Below are 25,784 nucleotides of genomic sequence, written 5' to 3'. Positions count from 1 at the left end.
ACCCTCTCTCTTAGCAAGCAATGACAAATTGCTCGGTTATTAAACCCTGTTCATCCCTTTGTAAAACTGGCGATCATCCCAGGTGATGCTCTATGTTGTGACGAATCAGGATGATAAAGGATTGTAACGTTGAACTTTATTAAATTCGGTCCTCTGCTCTACTCGATAGGATGAAGCCAGATTGTTTTTTGTGACACCCTTCGCGCTTCGGGCTAAACTCTAATTTTCTTGTGTGCAGAGAACGGGGTAACATATTTGGGCAATAGGGGTTGACGTCGATTAATGTTTAACAAAAATTTGGATTTTTCACGTAATCCAGGTTAAGACGAAAACTGAGCGAGAGTTGACAGAGAGGAATGTCTGATACATTTTTTGTCGGTTAGTTGATACAACTGCGCTTTATGCTCAGAGTTGAAGTAACACCCGTCATTTTGTTAGTTTATTCACATTTTGTTAGTTCATCTCAATAGTATTTTTTCTCTATCGCTCTATATTTCATCGAAAGAACTGTAATTTTCGAGTTTTGAGCTAGGTTTTGTCTCAAACGATAAAATTCGACTCTATGATGATGAATCCGTCTTCAATTCAATTCTGTTCGCCCGGCCGTGCACTATAACTTTTGAATGCATAGCACCCAGTTTCTTGAAGTTTTCAGGGTAGGTTCTGATCTGCGGTTAATTATTATTATTATTGGGCAAAATCCGACACTTGTACATTCTACAGGGTGTCCCAAATTTGATGCTTACTGAAAGCTTCTCGAGAACCATAAGACTATTCAAGGAACCCCGATCTTTTTTTTCGAAATATTAAGGTATCATGAAGCCGATCATAAGTACCTATCTTGATTCATTCTCAAGTTCCAAGGCTTCTCAGAAAAATATTTCGCCATATGTTGGTTTCTGTTCGAGATATTCCAAAAATTCTCGGACGTTTTTTTTTCTGTCAATTTTATGGTTAATATGATACTCATAAGTGATCATAGATATCAATTACCGTTTCAGATATAGAGGAGAGTTGTTGTTTCTTGAATAGGACACCCTTTATTTTTCAAGGCAGTTTTTTTAACCTCAGATTGGCAAGCATATCGTTAATGGTATTTCAAAAATGTCATCCGTTTCAATTAAAGATATTGAGTTTTTCGACTTGATTTTTTTGATGAGACACCTTATATGTAAATATTCTTCATTTATTTCGAGTTTTATTCCATTTTCTTTCCATTGTATAATTGTAATCAAGTCATATATAGTGTCCTATTTAAAAAATACCAACTCTCCTAAAACTCTCTCTAAAACGGTAATTGATTTCTAATTTAATAGGACACCCTATATATCAATTGATTACAATTATACAATGGATACAAAATGAATTAAATCTACAAATAAATGAAAAATATTTATATATAAGGTGTTCTATCAAAAAAATAAAGTCGAAGAAGTCAATATATTCAAAACGGATGACATTTTCGGAAAATAATAACGGAATACTTTTCGGAAAAATCTGCAGTTAAAAGACTGCATCAATAAATATAGTGTGTTTCGTTTGAGAAACATCAACTCGCCTCTATATTTCTGAAACGATAATTAATCTCTATAATTTGTTAATAGAATCATATGAAGAATAAACATTCCCGAAAAAAACGTTTTAGAATGTTTTGAATATCTCGAACAGAAACCAAGATATAGCGATATATTTGAAACAGCCATGTTTCAGAAATAAAGCAAGATATCTATGATTTCATTTGTCATATCTCATTATTTCGGAATAAAAAAACGGGGATCCTTGAAGAATTTTTTCTAAGTCTTATAGTTCTCGAGATGCTTTCAGTTAGCATCAAATTTGGGACACCCTGAATAATGCATTATTCTCTGAGGGTGGCAGATTGTGTGTGGGCTGCATATATCGATCCATCTGTCTAGTTTTGGTCGATGTTTTGGTATTCTTATTTTTAAATCTATTGAATAATTCTTTATGTTAATTCTATAAGAAATTTTATACAATTAGAAACATAAAGACATGTAAAAGAATGAATATTATTTTTTTAGCATAGATCTTAAGCCATATATCTTGAATACATTTTTTGTTTTACAAATAGGTATGCCGAGCAGAAACTTTTTTTCTAGCACACACTACCATACGATAAGGTTACCTGAAAATTAGAGAAATGAAAAATTTTCAGAATACATCCACTGACTTTTTGAATATATTGATAGCATAGATGTTAGATTTGATTTTATGATAATCATTAAAAGTTTGTGAAGAATTTGGTGTTGATAGCGTCATCAAATCCATAGAAAACACAAGTAGCATATACAAAAAATTACTTAATAAGCCATTACAACAGATCCGACCTGAGTATTTGAGATTTTTCAGCAATACTAAGGTACAATTTTTTTTTTGTAAAATTTCGTGTTGATCGCACCCAGAAAGCACTCGCGTGGAGTAGGGAACTTTTGAACGCTCGTTCATCATTGTGTCATTAGAAATCACATAGCTGTACCTATATTTTAATTTGATTTATTAGCAATAATACTGCCAACACATGCAATACAAATTCTCGTCAGTGTTACAATTTTATCAATAATAACAACTGAATATTTTTCCTTTGAGCACCTAGGTGCAACTTTTTCTTGGCTTTCATATCGATCTTTTCGATTTTTAATGTTTTACGTGCAACGTAATTAATTTGCAAAATGAAAATTTGCAAATTGGTGCAACTCAGACTTTAGGCCTCACAAAAAAATATCGTACCTACATAATTCGAAATCCACAATGTAGGATCCAAAAATCGACACAGAAACGCGTGTGTTGATCGTAACAATCAACACAAGAAGAGACTTGTGAAAACCTCCATAAACGCTCAACAGATCTGTATCTGGACCTATTATCTCAGTTCGAGTTAATAGAAACCTCACTCCTGGCTGAACCCTCGTTTGAATTATAGCACCGAAAGGTATCAAAACTATCGAAGAGAGGAATTTGGGGTAATCTTTCAGGCAGCTCGGAGAGCACGGGTCTAACTTAAAGCCGCGTCTAGGAACAATACATCTGGAAAATTTACAGTGCCTTAAAAATAAATTGGACCGAATGCGCTGCTATACAACTGCCGACAACACAGAGGAACAGGGTTGTTCAAGTGCCTGTGCCTTGGGACATAAATCCACGAGAAGAAAAGAGAAATAGCCAGACGTTTGCCTGTCCCTCTGCTTCACTGTTTGCTTGTAATTTTGCCCCATTAACTGAAATCGGACAATTGGGCAGAACGCTCCTGAAATGTTGATATACAGCATGCTCAGAGTTATAAATCGCCACTTTATTTAAGTAATGAAATTCATCGAGAGTTTATATTATTTCTAACCGATGAAATATTTTCTTCATATTATTGTTATTATATAAAAGCTCTTGACCTATTATAATGAAAAAAAAAATTAAAATTTTGGAACCTAAACGTACAAATTGGATCCCATCAATACTTACCAATTCTTATTTTTTTTTCTATTTATTCATCTCCAAATTCATGAACAGTTCAAATAAAATTGAGAATAAATCAATCTACTCATTTCATTGTATATCCTATAGTTCAATAACACTCGAAATTCACGCTGAAAATAACTTTGGATTTTAGACTTACCTACTCTTTTAAAGAATATAATTATAAAGGTCATGAAGTGTTTCTTCATTGATATATGGACTCCATCCAATGATTTGTCGCAGATCAAAAAAATCTTTATTTCGTTTTCATGTGAAATTCCATTTCATCCATGTATACCATGTATATACATATACAGGGGTATACCTACAAAAATTATATAGATTCCTTGAATGATTTTGAGTTCTATAAAAATTGTCTCGAAAACGCTTTGTTTTAAAGATACAGGGAATTTCTTAGAGTCGATACGATACGAGTATATCGAATGTTCATGAATTATTGCTATACAGGGTGATTCATCGCAATGGCCTTTTAGACGTTTATGGAAAACTAATCATAATTTTGTGCTGAAAATTGCATATGGGGGTTTGAGACAATGATCTTTATCCTTAAAATATTTTCAGTCCACTACAACTTCCGGTTATACGGGAAACATACTACTACTTTCTTATTGCAAATAAAACACCTAGCATGTTATTGCGTGATTAGATAACTTATTTGATGAAAATTTCAACAATATGCCATAACTTGGGTATAAACTCAACGGTTCATGAGTTTAAGAGATTCTTATGAAAAAATTGACCAAAAATGCAAAGAATATTCATGAGAAAATAATGAACTTGGACAACTCAAACTCATTAAAACTCATGAAAAAATTTTTTCATTTTTTCTGCAGAAATATTCAAAAAAATGTCCTCTTCGCAAACATTTTTTTTCCATAAGAATCTGAACCTTTGAGTTTATACCCAAGTTATGGCATATTGCTTGAATTATAAATTGAATTGAATTGAAATTAGCTATCTAATTATGCAATAATATACTGGGTAAGCAATTTGAAATAAGATAGAATATTTATGCCAAATTTCTGTTCAATATCTTGTGAAGTGCAGATGCTATGAAAAAAAAAACTTGAAAAAAAATCAAACTTCAATAAGTTCTCGAAAAAATAACGTTTGCGGGCTCATGTTCATAGGAACACCCTATATAGGCATCTAGTTAGGCAATTCCCTCTGAATTATGGAGTAATAAACCTGTTAATTAAATCGTATTTCAATTTATCTCAAAAGCCTCTAACGTAAGTAAATTAAATACACTAATTGATCTGATCTGATTTTTTTACCTCTACGATTTCGTGCCAACCAATAATGAACGAGTCATATTGAGAAAAAAAAGGTATTAACTTTCTGTTTCAGTAACAGTTCTGTAACATTGTAGTTACTTCAACTTTTCATGAAGAGCCCTTTTCTTTCGAAAGAATTCTAAGAAATTCCATGGATTTTGAATATAACATAACCATAACAAATTTTTTCATTACATATTATTATATTTGATAATTGTTCCTTGAAGGTCATTTATTCCCATCATCAGTTGATACAATACAATAAATATATATCTTCATCAAAATTAGATGTTTTGACCAGTTGGAATAAATTTCATCTTTCCACAACATAAGAATTAGGTAGATCTTCGTGAACCACCGTTATTATATTCATAATTTTATATTTTTCAAGCTCAAGTCCTAACCATATGTTTTGCTCCAAATTTCTGCTACGCTTGTCAGATGTCACTTAATTAAGCTGTCAAACACTAGGCTACCCCTATAATTGTCTTATTCGGTATTTCAACATTTTGACTATTAGTGAAATCAGAATCTTGTTGGAATGTTTACCCATATAAACTTCTATCAAGATTTTATTATTTTCTCATTAGTCGAATGAATAAACATTCGAAGATTTAATCTATTGTGACTTTCGAAAATTAGTTCATATGTTATCATTTTGTTCGTAGAATTTTCCAGTAAGTAATAACCGTAACTCTTTATCATTGCGTCACTATGTGTGTAATTTCCGAATTTTGAAACAGAGATAGTCTCGAACGATAAGTTTTCCTGATAACTAATACGTTTCAAAATTCAATTCTGTCCGTCCGACCGTAAACGCGATAATTCTCGAACGGAAAGATCTGAAAACTTGAAATATTAGGTTAGGTTCTGATCTCAAATACCGCGGTTGAGTTCGTTAATGGGTAAAATCGGACTAGGAATTCTCTGAATATGTCCGTTCGAATTTTGTTTTTCTTTTGAAATTCAAAACTACCAATGCGATAGTAATGGAATTTAGATGTAGAACAACAATTTGAAGCTTCATGCAAATTTCATGTTAATTGCATGGAAAACAATACCTCCATAATAATTTAATTAAAATATAGTTTATTGTATACAGGGTGGCGGACTACTACTTCCTTATTTAAAATGGCACACCCAGTATAGTATTACATCATTAGATAGCTTTTTTTATGACAATTTCAGCAATATGCCATACCCTGGATGAAAACTCAACGGTTCATGAGTTAATGGGATTCTCATGAAAAAAATGTAACTCGAGAACGAATCAATATCTATATCTATGGTCTGTTTTTGATATCTTATTATTAGGAAAGAAGAGAACGAGGGTCCTTGAAGATTTTTTCTCTAAGTCTTATAGTCCTCGAGACACTTTCAGTGAGCTTCGAATTTGGGACACCCTGTATACATTCAACTCCAAATAAGATTGAAATTTTTCTTTCCATCTCTTTTGGATATAGCCTTCCGTTAGTGAACTCGATTTTCATCCAACACAAAACCAATAATGAACGTTCTCTGAGGCAACAAAAGAGATCACAGGTGGCAATGGACTATTGTACAAAATTAGCTAACGCGTTGCAACTGCCCTAATGGTCGCTTCCTGTTTGCAATGGACAAAGGCGTGCTTGGTAGCCAGTGTCCATTCTAATGTTTGACAGGCTCAACTAATTACCAAGAGGCAGACATTGAAGATGTCAGAGTCGTGTTACCCTTAAATAAACATATAAATTACAGGAGGAGGGCAGAAAATCGGAGGACATTGAGCGTTAAATTATAGTTTTCGGTAACATTCGATACTTGTTTGGCCAATTTTAAAGATTGTAAGGATAACACAGGATGTTGAGGATTAGCGGCTTTAATGTTAACAATATTAATGTAAGTTCACTCATTTTGATTTCAGGTAATTTTGAAGGGAAAGGAAATATTACTTTCGAACTTGATTAACGATAATTATAAATAGTGAAATTATAATTATTTTAGGTTACTTCCAATAAATTCAATACGTTTTGTGATTTAATCATTAATAAAACTTCACGCAAGAAGTCCCGGGTCTAACTAAGGATTCACGGCTTGGCTTGTTTTTCAAGCTACTTGGCTTTTCAATCTCAAGTCAAGTCAAGTATTCCTTTATCGAGTACTTGAATCATATCAAGCTACTTGTTTTTCAGCACTTTTATTGTGTAGTACCACATCAATAAAAAAATGATGAAATGAGATGGAACCTTGCAAAAAAACTTTTTTCTATTGAATTCATTGTATAAAAGAACCGAAAATATATTTTCTTTGATAGAAACATAAATTAACTAAATCACTATAAATCATAACAAAAAAAAAATAATATGATAAAAGAATAAAGTATCTTTCTATTCAGAAACCTCCAGGCTTTGTTCGATTTCATAATTTTCCACCCAGGATCTAAGACACATGATGCATCTTATAGATTTGTCGCCTAACCTATGGCGGGTTTTTGTAACTGTAAGAATTGCTTGGAAAATTGTCTTTCAACAAGAGCTGAAGATGATCGCTTTGATAAAAAATCCTTGGCCATTTTGTCCAAGTTTGGAAAGATATTTCCGAAACTACCAATAGATTTCATAGAAATGTGAGAAAACTACTGGCGAATGCTTCAATCTCTTAGCTCTTGAGGAATCCCCTAAAGCCCGCCACTCACGAAGCGTTTCTTCCAGCGTTTGGTAGCAAGTGTCGAAGAGATTATTTAGCCTAAGGGCGCATGAGATTCCAGAAATATATGCCGTGCGACGTGTGCATATCAAGCTCAAGTAATATCCAGTAGCGTGATATCAAGTCAAGCAATAAATATCTAAAATCAAGTCGAGTCAAACTCAAGTATGTAATTTTTCACGAGCTTGATTTTCAAGTCGAATAGTTGGATTGAAATGTCAAGCTACTTAAATTGAAGAATCACTAGGTCTAAGGAGTAAAAAACATTTTTCTTTAAAATATCAACTTTATTCGAACTTTTCAATATTACTTCTTTGGGAAGATTCGTCTTTGCTTTCAAAATAGGTTTCAAAATCAGTAATTACTTCTCCATTAGATTCAAATTTGATTCCCTAATACATTCTTTGGTAGCTTTGGATGGCTTTCACCGACTTCTTCCTAATCAGCTGATCATCTCCTTCAATCAGGAATGTAGTGATGAATCCATGTTCAACACACTGTCAGATATCGAGGCAAAAATTCTCTTAACCAGCTCTGAACAGCATCCAAAATATTCAAAGCGTTATTGCTTTTGATCAATGATGAGCAAGCGCGGTAATCATTTCGAGAAAAGGGTTAGTTTGGACAAATTATCACAAAAAATATTAAATTCACCGCCTTTTGAGATCTCCAACTCCACCGCTATCTCACGCAACTTGAATTTACTATGTTACAATACCATTTCGTGGACTTTTTTGGTGGTTTTTCCTACTGCTTTCATTGCGCGGTATTTTAATCATTTTTTAAAAAACAAGTCTAGCGTCACCCAACCTTCAATATCTCGAACCAAACTTAACTCTTCTTTCCGAAATTTTGACATGCATCTTTTGAAGCCTGGTACTATCTAGAAAAAAGTAGTATGGCAGACCCGTACCTATTGATTGACGTGTCAAGGTTCACCCAGAATCTTCGACTTTTGATACCATAATTTTTCAATCTACACCCTGCACATATATTTCTCTTAACGCCTCTTAACCTTTCGTTTATATTCCGAATAAATCTTTAATCGAAATCAGAAGGTAGATATGAAAAATTTTTCTCCACAAAAAAAAGTAATATCTCCCTACCTCATTCATACCTACTTCAATTCGAGAACTGAATCATTGGTAAATCACGGTAGTAATTCAGCTGGTCGGATTAGATCGATACCATCCAAGTGTATCCGATCACGTACCATCAAATCAGGTGAATAGTCTGACCACGCTGAACTGGGCGGCTAGGTTATATTTACGGGAAATCGAAAAATAGCAATTAAGGGTAATAGAGGAGGTAGGAGGCGGTGTGGTAAACGTTTGTGAGAAGGCGGCTGAAAAAAAGATGCCTATACATCGTTTTTAAGAACGCATACATCAAAATCTATGACAGTGAATAACAATATCAGTCCGGTTTGGTTAATTTGTGTCGGTCATAAAACGATTCTCGAATGTCTTCGTTCAAAGGGTAGATTTCGAAGCTATTATCTGGTCATAGCAGCAATGAAAAAGAAATTGGAATCATTCAGAAACTTTGGGTGGAAGTTAAAATGTAATATGTTGCCATTCGATGATTGATTCAAAATAGTCTATTCAAATTTAGCGAAATTAAAAATGAAGGAAAAAACAGAATATCTGTTGTTCTTCCAAATTTTCAATTTCTTAAAATCTTGTTTGGGTGTAATCGACTTTTGTACTTTCGGATAATCCTCTTTTGTGTTAGTCAATTGAAAACGGTAACTTCGAACTGGTAATTCCAGTTTCAGAAGAGGAATATCAGCCGAAATCATATCAGAGGAATATGTAAGTCCGGAATTTGAGTCTGAAGAAGAGGCTGAGGTGGTATTATTAAAGACTGCATGATACAGGGTGTTCACCGTTATTTCTAAGCAATTTTTATTGAGCGTGATCAGTTATATATAACCTTTGAAGTTACAACTTCTGGTCACATCAGAGTATTTTTGAATGCTCAATTCAAGAAAGAGAAAGAACTCTGAAAACAAAATTTAGAAGGAAAAACCTGCAATATTCATGATTTTTTTCGGTTTCAAAATAGAATTCAATTTTTCGAATGAACTCAATTTTCTAAGAATTTCTGTGAAAAACATTTCTCATAAATAGAACAAAAATTTTTTTACATGTCTAATGTACAGCGAAAAAATTTCCACCCGAAATTGTTGAAATTTTTCACGATTATTCTTTTTTTATTTATTTTTTAAAACGAATGTAAAAACAGAATTGAGAAATATGAAACGGTTCCTTGGTTTTATTTGAATTTACATTCCACAGGTAATACGTCGAAAGTTCGACTCCCAACAGAGATTCATTGAAATAACAGTGATTTTTTTTGTGATAACTTTATATAATCATCTGGAATATTTGGATAGCCCAATTACAAAATTTTTGCAATCATTGCACTCATTAAAATAAATAGAAATGAGTGCCAAAATTTTGTTAGAGGACTGAAGGAGAAATTTGATATTTTTCGTTTTTGTTTTCATATTCGTATTAGGTAAAGAAAAAGTAAAATCGTGAAAAATTTCATGAATTTCGGGTGGAATTTGTTTTCGCTATAGACATTTTTCGATTCACGAAAAAATTTTTCATAGAAATTCTTAGAACATTGAATTCATTCAGGAAAAGAAATTCAATTTGGAAACAGCAAAAGAAATCACGAACAAGGCAGGTTTTCCGTCATTTTGAATTTTTTTTAGGGTTTATCTTTTCTGAATTAAGCGCTCAAAAATACTCTGATGTGACCACAAATAATAACTGGTAAGATGATACATAACCGATCACAGTCAATAGAATATTGCTCAGAATTGACTTTGAACACCCTGTATCTCGCTTATTCTTCGAAAACGAGGTTTTATTTATACATAAGAAAAAATTATTCTCCCGATGTCTTCTATAAAAGTATATATGTTTGTCCATTTATGATGGAACACCCTGTATTCTTTGATATATTTTCATAATAAAGAATTGATGTTGATTATTTTTTCTAAATTCCTATGGATGTTTGTGTATTTCTAAAAGTTGGTAGTGCTGATCTTGACAGCTGTCACAAAAACATGACATTTAGTTTGCTAGGTTATGAAATAAAATATATTGTAACAAATGTTGTTATCAGCCTTTCCCTTTCAAGGCTTCTATTGAAACATAACAGAAAGAGAATATAAAATATTATTTTTCCGGCACTAGATTAACGTTACCCCTGTCCGAAAAACCAACAGGAGTATTTTTTACGGGTCCGTTCACAATAAGTAAGCATGACAGATGAAACAGTACAATCGAAAGAAATGGCTACTGTGAAACAATGCATGACAAATGGACAACATGGTTCATAATAGATTTAAATAGTAAGTCATTTATTCGATGTAATATGACATGTCAAAAAATTGACCCTTGTTAATGGGCAACGATTATAAAATCTTTATTCAGAAGGGGTGCGACAACGGTTAGACAAAAGGGAAGAATCATTTCATGGCCCTAATATATATAGAGCAAGGGGTCCGAGGGTTATGCCAAGAACAAGTCCTAAGAATTTTTAAATTTTTTTGGTAGTTCAGAATTTATTGCTGTAACGAAAATTATTCGAGGATCTGGACCTATTGTGACGCATGACATGAATTTTTTGAGTGAAGGTTTATACGTTCCTCTATCTCACGGAATATCTAAATTGAAAGAAATATAATAAAAAAATTATATCTACCTAAATTGTTTTTAGAAGTAAAACTATGACATTTTATTGTGAAACTATTTCCACAATTTCTATATTTTTAACTGACTAGACAAAAAAATTAACAATTCAGCAATATTATCAGAATTAATCAATATAACACTAAAATTATGTGCACTTATGAATTCAATGAAAGTGCAATATTCAATATGAGTCCCAGAAATATAAATATATGAAATGAAAATAATAATTTATTAGGAGATTCGAAAGCGGAGCAAGCATGAAAAATACTTTTTTGTGCGCTGAGGGTTGGACGAAAAAGTAACATCTCTTTAATGAATTGTTAACAGTTATAAAGTGAAAATATTTTGTTGATTATCTATTTTTGTCATACCAATACCTATTTAATCGAATAATTTTTTGTTTCATAGGATGGTGATTTTGAATTAATAGAATTTGATCTTAATTTCCATACTTCTTCAACATACGTGGAAAAATAAAGTTGTATAAATTTTCTTCTTATTTTTCAATATTGAGTAAATTGAGGAAACGGTGCGAAACCAAACAAGTCAAAATGGTTTATAATCAAAAGAACAACAAATAACTGAAATGATCGAGGGGTTTTCATACTACCGGGGTGGTCCTATAAAATATACCGAGTGTAATACAAACCGAATCGGTCCATCAGTTTGCATTACTTCTAGTTGGTCGAGTTTGTTCGATGAACATTATACTATCTGGTGTAGGGTGTTTCATGCTCGAAGATATCCATTTTCTGAGCACTCGTTTCAATGTGAAATGAAACGTTGGATTCAGTCAAGCTAACAGTATTTCTTAGCCGGCCTAAAATTTCACAGTTTACGTTTTGCAATTACTTGAAATCTATGCAACGTGAAGTTATAAAATAGAAAACGTATAAAAGTTTCGGCATCATGAATTTTTGGAATTTCTAATCACAATTTTCATTTTGTAAGATACTGCTGAGCCAATTCGATCCGTCCATGAAAATTGTAAAGATGTCAGCTAAAAATAAAAGTCCAGATAAATGTTATACCTACCTTTTAGAATGAAAAAAATAACCCATCTTCAACTTTATTCTATTTCTTTATTAACTGGTATTGTAGGGGGTCATTAATATAAAAAATAACTGCATCGATTGTTGTGTATTATGACTTTCAGATAACCTTGAATGCTACTCAGAACGAGCACTTTTTATTGACTCTAACACTGATCGAATATCAATGTATTGATGATTCATAGGTTTTTCAACTGTACAAGTTTAATTTGAATATATGGCTAGCTTGGCCTAATTCGAAGAATAAACGGCGATGAAACATTTTCACGGAAGCAAAAAACCCAGATGACATGATATGATGTCCTTGTTAACATTGATGTAACGTTTTGTGTCATCGCAATTATCAAAATGAGAAAAACTGCTTTTGCGCGTTTGTTCAAAATTATATTCATTAATTAATGATGAATGACATCAAAACCACCCACGCGAGAACTGAACTATTTTCGATATAGTCTGGTTGAATAATCGACCTGAATTAACCATCTGTCGACTTGATGCCCTTTCTTTTGGAAACACTATTTGATTAACTGTTTCAGCGTATTCATCTTTGCAGCGGAAGTTGCCTTCTGATGAGTCGACATTTTAAACCCCTATTCAGGTAGTTTTCACTCGAACTGATTTGTCGCCCAATTTTTTTTTTGTGAATTAGATGCGTAAAAAATCAAGTCCTCGTAGGATGAGTCAGATATCTCATAGCCAGGTCGATCGGTTTAGTTTTTTTTTCGATAGTATGAGGACTGAAACCTGTGAAGTGTGAAAAATATCGTTTTTTTATGCCCAGCTTCGAATTTGTCCATGAAAATATAACCTCCCCTAAAAATTTCCTCATTTTACATTTCAGACTCGAAATATCAGTTATATATAGTTCGAAATATAAAAATTGTAAACACTGGTGAATTTACATAAGATTTTCCCCATATATGTACTATTCAAATCAGAAATGACAAAACTCGATAAAAAGACTGGACCGAAAAAATTCTTCTTATTGAAATTTATTAATTTTTTTATGAAATCACTCGATTTCGTCAAATTTCAAATTTCGTCCTTGTGGATTTATGTAACCAAAAAAATTCTAAACAAATATAATCTTTGAAAGATGTTGTGAAAGATAATTATTTCAATATAATGGCTGCATAGAGTTGAAATCCCAATTGGTCCAGATAACTTGTGCTCACAAGTGCCCCTCACGGGGAAGTTTTGAGGTAGTTTTGATTTCTTCGATTATATCTGTTTTTTTTTGGGTGCTGAATCCGAATTACGTATGTTCTTATCTGAGAACTTCATCTATGGCCATCATATTGCTCTTGTGTTTCGTCATTATGATTTCGGAGTTATTGAAAATACATACTTACATACTTTGAAGAGAGAAGTGTGATAAAAGTTGGCATGACAAAAAGTTTTGACCTAAGAGGGGTATATACCGTTTCAGCGATCAGTTGAAAAATTAGTACGCTTCATTTAACGCATCGATTTATATGAGATTTTCACTATTGTTAATTCAAAAAAGTTCGTCATTGCGGGAAGTCCTTTTATGTAATTTTTTTTGAAATGGAGAAAAAATTAGGTGATTTTTTTTTAAAAATAAATATATACATATTTTTCCCAACAAACATTTATTTTTTAATGAATTTTCACATAACGATATTATACAAAAATTCTTGACAAAGACTGAAAATGCGTTTTTTTTTAAATTAAAAATAAAGACGTAAAAAAGTATTCTCAATACTTGCAAGTGGTAGAAAAGACGGTAAATCAGAGGAACGTTTGAGATTGCTTTATTCAATCTGAAAAGTCGTGAGAAAAACTAACCAGAAAGACGAAATTCGGTATTAACATTTGAATGATTATTTCACACATATAAACTAAATTTCGACCTAGTCTGATCTGTTGTTACTTGTTATGGAGATATTGGGGCTTTTTTTTATACTGCTCGAATATTCTATGCTTCTGGTGACATAGTCATAATGAAATTTCGGATAGAACTTTATATTGTTTTATATATCCTCAGGCGAAATATGTTGTCACTGATTTTTTTTATATTCTATAATTTTCATAGAGTAGTTTGAATTTATTAATCCAAACATTCAACACAAAATCTCAACTCAATCGAACCTGTTTTCACTGAAATATTAGGTTTTTTCTAACGATATTCTTTAATTTTCTATAGTCTTGATAGAACAATCAAAACGAAATTTAGTTCTGACTCAGAAATTATTATTTCATGTATACCTACATGCAAAATCTTGGTCTGATTCATTTTCACCGAAATATTGATTTTTATTGTTTAATTTTCTTCAGCTCTGGTCCCTCAATCAATATGAAATGTCGAAGTTTGGAATTAATTATCTATATCTGAATATAAAATTTCATATCCATCGGATTTTTAATTTTGAAATAAGTTCCCAGGTATTTTCGTTCAAGAGTTATTATGTCATAGGCGGCCGAAAAAAATCTCATTCGAGTACTGATTTGTCATCAGTGAGTCGAACCTTATAGTTTGAGACCATTCCTAGCTCAAAATTCGAAAAATACAGAGAACGTCGTATGAAAATAATGTTCTCCGATTGAAAGTTTTGCCATGAAGAAATGTTTTGTTATACAGAAAAGTATTGACTTATTTCTTTCATAATTTCGATTGAATAAGGCACCTCGTTTCTATTGTGTCCGCTAAATAATGTATTAATGTTCGACATTCTATCAAAATTGAGGCAGCAACGATAGAAAGCGAACAAGAATAAATTCACATTATACAACTTTATTGAATTATTACGAATGGACACCCTCCGCTGGCACGGTCCTCGAGGGGTCCCCCGAAACAAAAACAAAGCCCTTAATGGGCATGTCCATAACAGTATGGGGCACTTTCGAGTCGACTTGGTCTTTTAGAACCCTTTTATATTATTGTAACATTTATATAGGAAAAGGCGTGCGAAAATTATATCATTATCAAGTTTTTTGCTGAACATCTGTACGTTTGGGGGGTTGCCTTCTGGACCCCCGGGAGCTCCACACCTTCCGAGCGAGTTTGTTATTATTTCCGATGTCAGAATTAATAAAATTTTCACAGCTGAATTCCTCCAGGACGCATGGTTCTCATCGAAGGGAATGGGTATTCTCTTCGGAATAATTTTTTCGATTGAATGTCAATGGATTATTTGATTTGAGTCTATAGTTTTGAAGATGAACATATTTATTTCGGATGAGATTTTTGTGTTTGCTCTATCTCTATCAGAAATCAATAGATAGGTTATTATCGTAGAAATTATTTTTTGTTCGTCGAATAGAATATTATTTAATATCTATTCCTAAATCACAAAATATCGCAAGTAATATGAAAAACAAAAAGATAAAGCACCATCGTAATTTATGTTGTCCAGAAATTAAGGTTTTACCTCTTTTGTGATGATTTTTGGTAGTTTATTTCCACGAATCTTTTAAAAATAGATCAGAGCTTTGTACCTATTATAAATTTTTTTGCAAAAAATAAAAAGTTACCAAATTTTTCTTTCATTTTTCATTCGCAAATTGAAAATAATCACTTTCTTCCATGCAGATTATTGTTTATGGAAATTCTGTGAAAACCCTATAAAAATCAGTAAGTTATAAGACGAATAAATTCTAATGTAGTTTTGAACTGAACAGCCGCATGGTGGTGTTCCCTCTTAAGTTCATTTTACGATATATGCGTGAATTTTCTAAGATCCTGATTAAGTTATCCTCAGGAAATGCACTAAGCATGGAAGGGTTATTCCATAAATATAAATAAAATTTCAACCCAATCGAATCTGAACTATCAATGATAGTATATCATTCTACATCCAAACGAATTTTCATTTTGATCAAACTTGCAGTTCGAAATCAATATAAACACGAAATTTCTAAATGTGGATTTTGACCATTAACCAACTCAATTATAGCATTCTAGAACTAACCCTGAAAATTATAAGTTTCTTGTTCTTTTTATTCTGGAGTTATCATGTTTACGGAAAGCAGAAAAATTCGTATTAGACATGAATGAGTAGAATTTTATCGTTTGATACCATTGCCGGATCAAAACAAGGTTCTATAAATATTCTGATTCCAAAAAAAATTTCTAAAATTCATAACTTTGGAACTATTGAAACTACGCTGAAACAATAAAATCGTATAATCGTTACAATCCTTGTTTCATTTTCATTATATCATAAATTTCATAGATGGAATCGATATTAAATTAATCCTTGATTTTAACCTTTAAAAATTCATAGATTTTTGTGCCGAACTTCAAGCCTTATGCTCTGACTTTCATACGAATTGATTTTTCATTCGATATTGCATTCAGAGATTTTGAAAAAGTTTTAGAATTTCTTTCATCCCAGCAATCATCGTCACAAACTGATGCAAAGTTTCGTCAGAAAATGAAGATAATAGTCGGCACAGAATAAAACCTATAACAACTATATTGCAATGCTATAATGTAAAAATTTCTGGGGGACAATTTTCATTTCATCAGATGCAAAATGAAAATGAATAAATAACTAACTGAATTTAAGACAAAATATTTCAATCGGAAATAATGTTGGAACGATTCAGCATCTTTACTAGTGACCACTAGATATACAATTTCAACTTTCTCAAGAAGAAAATGCTCTACTCCTGCACTCTTCAAGGCCATGAGAAAAATGAAATAACAAAATAGCTATCGATACTTATAACTTCTGATACTTCACAGGAAATTCATCTAGATATATAAAATTGGTCTCAAACGATAAGGTCCGACTTACAGATGACAAACTCGTGGTTAAATTGGATTTTGTGGGGCCGGCAGTCCCCAAATACGATAAATCTCGAACGTAAAATCTTATAAATTTAAGTCGTTTAGGATCTTCAATACCGCGTTTAACTTCGTTAATGGTCAATATTTGATTGGAGTTTTTATTTTTCAAATGTACGAAAACGATTGGATTAGATATTTCACAAGAAAAGACTCATCTGGATATAAAATGTAGATTTCGAACACTCGTCAACCTCATATGCTTGCAAAATTATATGTTAGCACAACAGCAGCTTTCATCTACCTGCTCTCCTTCCGATCATTATTCTTTCAAGGAAGTCAGAATGGCACACCCATTATTATTTCTCAATTGTCATCAGTTCGGACTTCTTTATATGTAATGATTTATCTTGAAGGTTTCAGTGAATTTAAGGCATGAGAAAATGTTTAACAACACAGTCGTCCAAGACGTTCCAGCTACTTCAATGTATAAATCACCTCATATCGATGACAGTTCTTTGAAATATCTATCGATTAGACTACTTCGGTAGATTTCACAAAGTGAAAAGAAGGTATTCAGTCTGGCACTCCAGAAATGGAGATCTTTTGATGATATGTCAGGTCGACAATATGTCAATTCCAAATATTTTCATCACTTAGTACCTACGTTGAGCTTTTAACATTCATTTGGAAATTAAATCGTTGTTCAATTCCTCAACTAATAATAATTGATTTGATAATAATCAGTTTTAGGGATTCATCAAGCCAAGTAGCTTGACATTTTAACCAACTACTTGACTTGAAAATCAAGCTCTTGAAAAATTACATACTTGGCCTGACTTGACTTGCTTTTAGATATTTATTGCTTGACTTGATATCAAGCTACTTGACATTACTTGAGCTTGATATGCACGCGTGGCACGTCATATATTTCTACAATCTCGTGCGCGCTTATGCCCGCCACTCACGAAGCGTTTTTTTCGAGCGTTTGGTAGCAAGCGTCGAAGAGATTCCAGTCGGGCAGTCAAGTTCATACTCTGATTTACAGTCGTACGGCCGTGTCCCGAGCTGTCTGACTGGAATCTCTTCGACGCTTGCTACCAAACGCTCGAAAAAACGCTTCGTGAGTGGCGGGCATAATGCCCGCCACTCACGAAGCGTAGATTTAATAAGGGGATTCCTCGAGCGCCGATAAACTGAAGCATTCGCCAGTGTGACTTTATTAGTAGTTTTCTCCCGTTTCTATGAAATTTATTGGTAGATTTTGGTAGTTTTAGAAATATCTCTTCAAATTTGGCTGAACAAGAATTTTGTGTCAACGTCAGCATCTTCAGCTCCTGTTGAAAGACAATTTTCCAGAGCTGCTCTTACAGTTACAAGAACCCGCAATAGATTAGCGACAAATCTATAAGATGCCTCATGTGTCTTAGATCCTGGATGGAAAATTAGGAAATCTAACAAAGCCTGGAGGTTTCTCAATATTGAGAAACTTTATTTTTTTAATATTTTTATTTTGTAATGATTTGTAGTGTATTTTTTGCAAGATTCCTTCTCATTTCATCATTTTGTTATTGATGTGACCCTACACAATAAAACTGCTAAAAATCAAGCCAAGCCTTGAACCCCTAATCAGTTTGTTCAAGAATTTCCATATCTTGGAAATTTTACCGACCGGGTGTGTTGCTATATAGATATATATTGGCAGAGTATTTTATATTTCGAACTAATCATTTGTTACAATAATCACTTGTGAGCTTAAGCTTTTCATTTTGAATGAACTAGAAATCAAAGCTTTTGCTGTTTCAGAACCTGATGTAAACATTTCTTCACTTTTATTGAATGTCTTTAAAAACTAGTTTAACGAACTCTTCAGACTTCATTGTGCTTATATTCATTATAGAATTAAATTGTCATATTCTAGTGAAATTTTTGAAGGGTTTGTTCAAATGATACCCAGATGGATGAACTAATACCTAGATTCATATAAATATATATTTTTTATTTGAAATATTAATGGAAAGATTTTTCTTACTGTTGCATCTGTTCATCGGCTCACAACACCATTGGTCAAAACACAACAATGCCTTTTGTAGCTGTTTTATTCGTGACCGCCCATCTTGCTACTGATTCAATTCATTCTTTATTAGCATAATAATAAGAAAATAGACCGTATGTTTCATTTGGAGTACGCCTCTTCGGACCTTCAATCGCCAGGGGCTACTCACAGTTTAAAATTAAGCCACACCTCCATTGTAGGGCATTATTGGAGTTTTTTTTATAAACCTTCAGTTAAATCTGCTACGCTCATTCATATAATTTTTTTGTTGATATTGCCTATATTATAATCTTCCCAGCATGGGTAAGAAAGTTGCACTTAAACTAGAAGAATTAATTATTTCGATCTGATGACAAATTCTATTCTGTCCGGCCGGATGTCCGTAAACACGCCAAGTCTTGAATGAAAATTTGAAACTTTCAGGGTCGATTCGCATCTCGAATGCCGCAATTATGTTCGTTAATGAGAAATAGTCGATTGGGGTTCCGTAAATATGGCTTTGAAATTTTATTTTCCTGACAATTTCAAAACTACTTTGGAGAGTCTTAAAGAAACGTAATACAGGTGATGAGAACAAAATGCTCTTAATATTGTTAGATTCAGGAAGAAGCGGCGCCACCACTGTAATAAAACGTTTCAGAAAGTTTAATTTGATATGTAAAAGTAAACAACACATGGTGCTGTTTCTGGACTGAAACCTTTGAAGAAGCCGTTTGTGGAACCTGAAGGAGTGAGCTCAGTAGAGGATATAAAACTTCAGTGTTTTCATAAAAACTATTATCAAGGGTCTTCCAAATTAATCACCTAGTTCGAGGCTAAAACATAAATAAAGTCTGAACTCTTCCTGAAAACAGATCTTTCTTCTTTAAACTGGATATTTTGTGTTTTGCCTTTTTGATGGAAAATTGGCAATGTTGATTTCTCGATAGTACAGGGTGGGCAAATTTCGATGTTTTAGCACTACAACTTTTGAACCAGAGGAGATAGACAAAATCTGATACCCACTTCTCGATCTCTTTTTCTGAGAAACTATCAAGGGTAGTATTCATTTTTGGCCACCTTCTTTTGTTTTCGAGTAATAAGCGAAAATTGGAAAAATGGCGAAATCGAAAAACAGTTATATCTCTGCTAATACTGATGATAGAGCTCTGAAATTAAAACATTATACAGGCACTTTTTAACGTAGAATGCAGTGGCGTGCTCATATTTTCGAAAGGGTTTTCAATTACGGAGCTATAACCCAAAGTTATGTTTTTTTAAATGGGAACCCTAGATTTTTGTGCCATTTTCTGAAAGCTTAATTTTTCCTGATTTCAAAAATATATAACATCGTAGGATTCGGATCAATATAAATAATAGAAAATGGCCAAAAACCTCTTTTCACCTAAGAGTCTCAATATTTCTATGAGCAGTGTCCTTCCGTCAATCTGATTATTTCTATGCTTTTCACTTATTTCTACAAAATTCGAATCTAGATATGTTTTATAAATTTTTTATCTGAAAATTGATTTGGAAATAACGAAGAAACCACAAGATCGAATTTTTCAATCGAAAGAGTCGTATTGAGATGCATGTATCAGGAGATTATTTACATAGGTCTCCAGAATCAATACGCACAAGTACCAATCCATTTTAAACAGCATATGAAACAATGCATATCTGATTGAACTCAACATTTCAATTACGAAGGGACAAACAAGAAATAATATTTAACCTAATAATGACAACAATTGCACAATGCACAGTCGACACCTATTCTCGATATTTCAATAGATGAATATTTGAAACTGTGTTCAAGCTACCTAGGAAACTTTTTCCAAGTTCGTTTATCTTTTCGCAACTATTTGTATAAAATAAATATAGATTCGAATTTTGTAGAAATGAGTGAAAAGCATAGAAATACTCAGATTGACGGAACGACACTGCTCTTGTTATAGGAAGGCTCATCAACAGTTGAAACCATAGAAATATTGAGACTCTTAAGTAAAAAAAGGTTTTTGACCATTTTCTGTTATTTATTTTGATACAAATCATACGATGTTATATATTTTTGAAATCAGGAAAAATTAAGCTTTCAGAAAATGGCCTAAAAATCTAGTGTTCCCATTTAAAAAAACATAACTTTGGGTCATAGCTTCGTAATTGAAAGCCCTTTTGGAAATACGAGCACGCCACTGGATTATACGTAAAAAAGTGCCTGTATAATGTTTTAATTTCTGAGCTCTATCATCAGTATTAGCGGAGATATAAATGTTCTTCGATATCGCCATTTTTCCAATTTTCGCTTATAACTCGAAAACAAAAGAAGGTGGCCAAAAATGAATACTACCCTTGTTAGTTTCTCAGAAAAAGAGATCGAGAAGTGGGTATCAGATTTTGTCTATCTCCTCTGGTTCAAAAGTTGTAGTGCTAAAACATCGAAATTTGCCCACCCTGTACTTGTTAGTACTTAACAAAAATCTCCTAAAATTCCCCAAAATATTTGATATCAAAACATTTACTTCTACGTTTTCCTCTTTTTCGTTTTGTTCGATTATAGTTTTTTGTTCACACATGAAGTAAATCATTGTGTTAGTTTAGAGTTATAATTATATTAGTCTTGAATATTTGAGGATATCTATCAACAGGAAAAAAATAATTTATCCTATTCATAACATTATCACTAGGTTTCAATTCATGTGAATTTTAAATTTTGAATGAGTATCGGAGTAGGTTATAATGTAAAATATCATTGAAAGATATGTTCTGAATTTATGCTCGGATCGGCTGTGTTAATGGGGACATAGACATAAAGTCGAGCATAAAGTATTCTTACTTCAGTAACAATTTCGTTTATTCAATGAACCTACTTCTCTATTGACCTCTTTTGTTTGCAAATCAATGAAAAATAAGTGACTAAAAATAAAATTCTCTGACAATAGTTGTAACACTACCCTTTTTCGCCTTCCGCTGCTAAAAAGTCAGCACTCCACACTAAATCTTGTAACACTATTATCTCTCGAAAGAGTTTTTCTCTAATTTAGAAATATAGAGAATGTATGATGCATTCTCTTGGTTATAAATTAGAGAATTCTTAAAATTGGAAGGCCTAATCACTAACCAGACTTTATCAGATTTTTTTTTATCTTTCAGTAGTTCTCGACATATTTTCCTCTTTGTTTTGGGAATGGTCACTTTAGCAAATTCCTCCTCAAATACTATATTAAGTATCTATGAGAAGAAAAGTGTTAATTATTATCCTCTTTTTATTGGAAACAATATCACATAACATGACACTAAACAATACTTGTTTTCGAATTATGAGAAGCACGTTGAGAAACACTATTTTTTTTTTAACTCGAGTTTCGCTCGTTACGGAAATTAGTTTTCTTCTCAACTGGATGCACAAATTATTATTTTGCATGCGCAACTCACACCTTGTAACCGAAAAAACTATTATTCTATGAAATATTCTGTGTCAACCCGAATACCCATATTTTCTCAATTTTCAACAAAGTCGAACGAGTAATAAACTAGTAAAATCACCAATTTTCATGGGATTCGGAGAAACCTATAATGGGATATGGAAATACCATCCCAAAGTGAACATCCCTACTACATTCCGTAAAATTCGGATAAGAATTGTTGAGTTGAGGCTGTTCCAAGGATGTGCGGACACACCGACCGACGGACAGTCCGATAGACATATGGACATACCAATGAACTGACAGACAGAACCAAAGTTTTTCAAGAGGGTCTGAAATGCGTTTTGCGAGTAGAAATTTTGAAATCAGAGACCAAGAATTTTGTTCAATCCAAAGAAATCACAATTGGGGATTACGTCTTGGCTTGATTATCAAGTTACTTGGCTTGAGCTTGGCTTGATTTCAAGTCAAGCTCAAGTCAAGTAGTAGTTTTTCAATCTCAAGTCAAATATTTATTCATCAAGTACTTGATTTGTAGCATTTTTTTTGTGTAATGTTACATCAATAAAAATAAATGAAGAAATGAGAAGGAACCTTGAAAAAACACTTTTATTCATTGAACTGATTGTATAAAAGAACCGAAAATATCAACTTTTTTAAAATCGAAACATAAATTAAATCACTATAAATCATAACAAAATGAAAAATAATAAAGAAATAAAGTTTCTCATATAGAGAAACATCCAGGCTTTGTTTGATTTCATAATTTTCAATCCAGCATCTAAGACACATGAGGCATCTTATAGATTTGTCGCCTAACCTAACCGGGTTCTTGTAACTGTAGGAGCAGCTCTGGAAAATTGTCTTTCAACTGCAGCTGAAGATGCTGGCGTTGATAAAAATCCTTGGTAATTTTGTCCAAGTTTGGAAAGTTATTTCTGAAACTACCAATATCTACCTATAGATTTCAAAGAAATGTGAGGAAACTGCTGATAAAGTCACACTGGCGAATGCTTCAGTCTCTCGGCGCTCGAGGAATTTCCTTATTTAGTCTAAGTGCGCACGAGACTGCAAAAAATGTATGGCGTGCGACGCATGCATATCAAACTCAAGTAATATCAAATAGCTTGATATCAAGTCAAGCAATAAATATCTAAAATCAAGTCAAGTCAAGCTCAAGTATGTAATTTTTCAAGAGCTTGATTTTCAAGTCAAGTAGTTGGTTAAAATGTCAAGCTACTTGGCTTGATGAATCCCTAATCACAATGCTTCCACTATCATCGATAGACTCGGAAGCCACTAAGAAATGAAGATCTGCAAATGCATTGAGCTGAAGCTGTAAACAAACTTAATAAAAAAAAAATCAATCAGAGAAAGTATTTCAATTCAACCTCTAAATATTTCTCTTCCTTGTTCCAGGTTCACATCAAATCCTCCTTCATAATGAACGGCGTCTGCGTCAGATGGAGGGGCTGGATCGATCTGGAGCGTCTGGACGGCGTCGGTTGCCTGGAGTTCAACGAGGAGAGGGCAGCACAGGAGGACGCGCTTTTGCGCGAACAGATCGAACGATATAATCAGCGATTGCGTGAATTCGAGGACAAGCAGAGGGGTTACCGTCAACAGGACAGGCCGGATCAAGACCTGGAGGTTCGCGTAGGCGCCGTGCAATCCAGGAATTACATGAAGATGTATTAGGGATATAGATAAACCGGCCTATAATTGTAGATGTCCTGTTGAATCTAGAGGTGATCGTTTGATGGAGATATTGTGATGTGGTATATTTATTTCAGCAATGACATGACGTCACTGATGACGTATGCGAGATGCCAACTGTATCCATCTTGAAAACGCACACAAAACCAGGCAATTTCTAAAGTTTGTGCCGTCAACTATTAGTTATGTTACTGATGTACTCATTCAAATTCAATAAGTAAGCTGTGATGAATAAATTAATTATTAGTTTTGGTGCCTACTTTCCCGATATGTAGCAATGATTAAAAAAAATTCGATAAACTCGTAAGACCATTACAAAAAAGTAGGACTACATGGAACAGCCTGTATCTTGAAAACAAAGCGTTTTCGGGTCCATGTTTAAAGGACTTTTATTCATGAAATTTACCAAGGGATCTCTCGTTTTCATTTGCATCACCAATTTTGAAACACCCTGTGTATCGTCAACTGTTGTGCAGTTTTGAAACATCGGTGAATTGATAACTTTGTAATGTTTGTTTTATTGAATATTATTATTCACGTTTCTTGAAGGCCTTTCAGAAGCCTGATGTTTGTGCGTGTTATAATATATAATGAGTGATTATTCTTCAAATGGAAAAAGTGACATGACTATTTGTCCATTTCAGCGCCCATATGTTGTCATATTAATAGAGAACGTCTTTTGATAATTCAGAAGGTGGTAGAAACTCAAAATTCATATGAATACCGATATTTTCATTACTATCTATAATTCCAATCTAACAACCTCTTGAAATAAAATATCGGTCAATTTAGCATGATTAATAAAATTTGTGTAATACAAGCATACCAAATGAATAAATACAGACACATTCGTTTCGCGCATATTTTCAAACTAGTGTCATTACAATTTCTTCTGTGACGATCACCTCTTGACTAATTCCTATTTAGATGTGATTTCACTAAGATTGCTATCCTTTTGATTATATGTATATGTGGTTGAAAAAGAGCTGAAATCTGAACATGTAACTAACTGATATTTATTTTTTCCATTATGTTTTTTTTGTTGGTTTTGTTATATATGAAATATTTAAAAAATTATTTCGCTTATTGGTATGTAAATATAGAAGAATACCATTCTGTTGTAAAGGTACGTAAAATATTATGTAAATATTGAAATAAAACAGTTTACTTAAATGTTTGCCATTTTATTCGATAATTCCTGACTAAATATGGTATCTACCTAATTCTGGAGTTCAAACTTTTTTGTTATGAAAATATGAAATAGTCAAAATTTACCATTTTCAGGATTTTATTCATCATTGTAATTTGTATTTAGAAATGTTCAAAGAATACAAAATATGAATTCAGTGGGGTAATACGACATGAAGGATTAAAAATAATACTATGAAATGAAACAAGAAATTTGAAAAATACTCCAAAAATACTGAAAGTTATTCAGAAATACTAGTTTCTGGGTTTTTGCCAAGGCAAAAGGTCTTGTTTATTGATAGCTAGGGCAGATGCTTCTTTAAGTTATTTTACAGACACCAAAAATTACTTGCTGATGTCTCCATAAAATTATATTCATTTCACAATTTTCACTTTTACGTAAAAAGTCAAGAGCTTTCTGGGGGTGATAATACATTGAAAAATAAGTATA

The 25,784-nt window shown here is 32.8% G+C and overlaps 1 protein-coding gene across 1 annotated transcript in view; it reads left to right on the top strand.

The window, feature by feature from the left end:
* LOC123677634 (protein big brother) overlaps window positions 1-25,318 on the top strand; it is a 52,256-nt gene extending 26,938 nt beyond the window's left edge. Inside the window, exon 3 of the mRNA XM_045614282.1 lies at window positions 23,849-25,318. Coding sequence (XP_045470238.1) covers window positions 23,849-24,127 — 279 coding nt within the window. The 3' untranslated portion in view covers window positions 24,128-25,318. The remainder of the gene's footprint in view (window positions 1-23,848) is intronic.
* The last annotated feature ends 466 nt before the right edge of the window (window positions 25,319-25,784 follow it).

Source organism: Harmonia axyridis, chromosome 4 (assembly GCF_914767665.1).
Source record: "Harmonia axyridis chromosome 4, icHarAxyr1.1, whole genome shotgun sequence".
Taxonomy (NCBI): Eukaryota; Metazoa; Arthropoda; class Insecta; order Coleoptera; family Coccinellidae; genus Harmonia; species Harmonia axyridis.
Note: the sequence above shows the minus strand (reverse complement) of the source record. Positions and strands in the feature narration are given on the sequence as shown.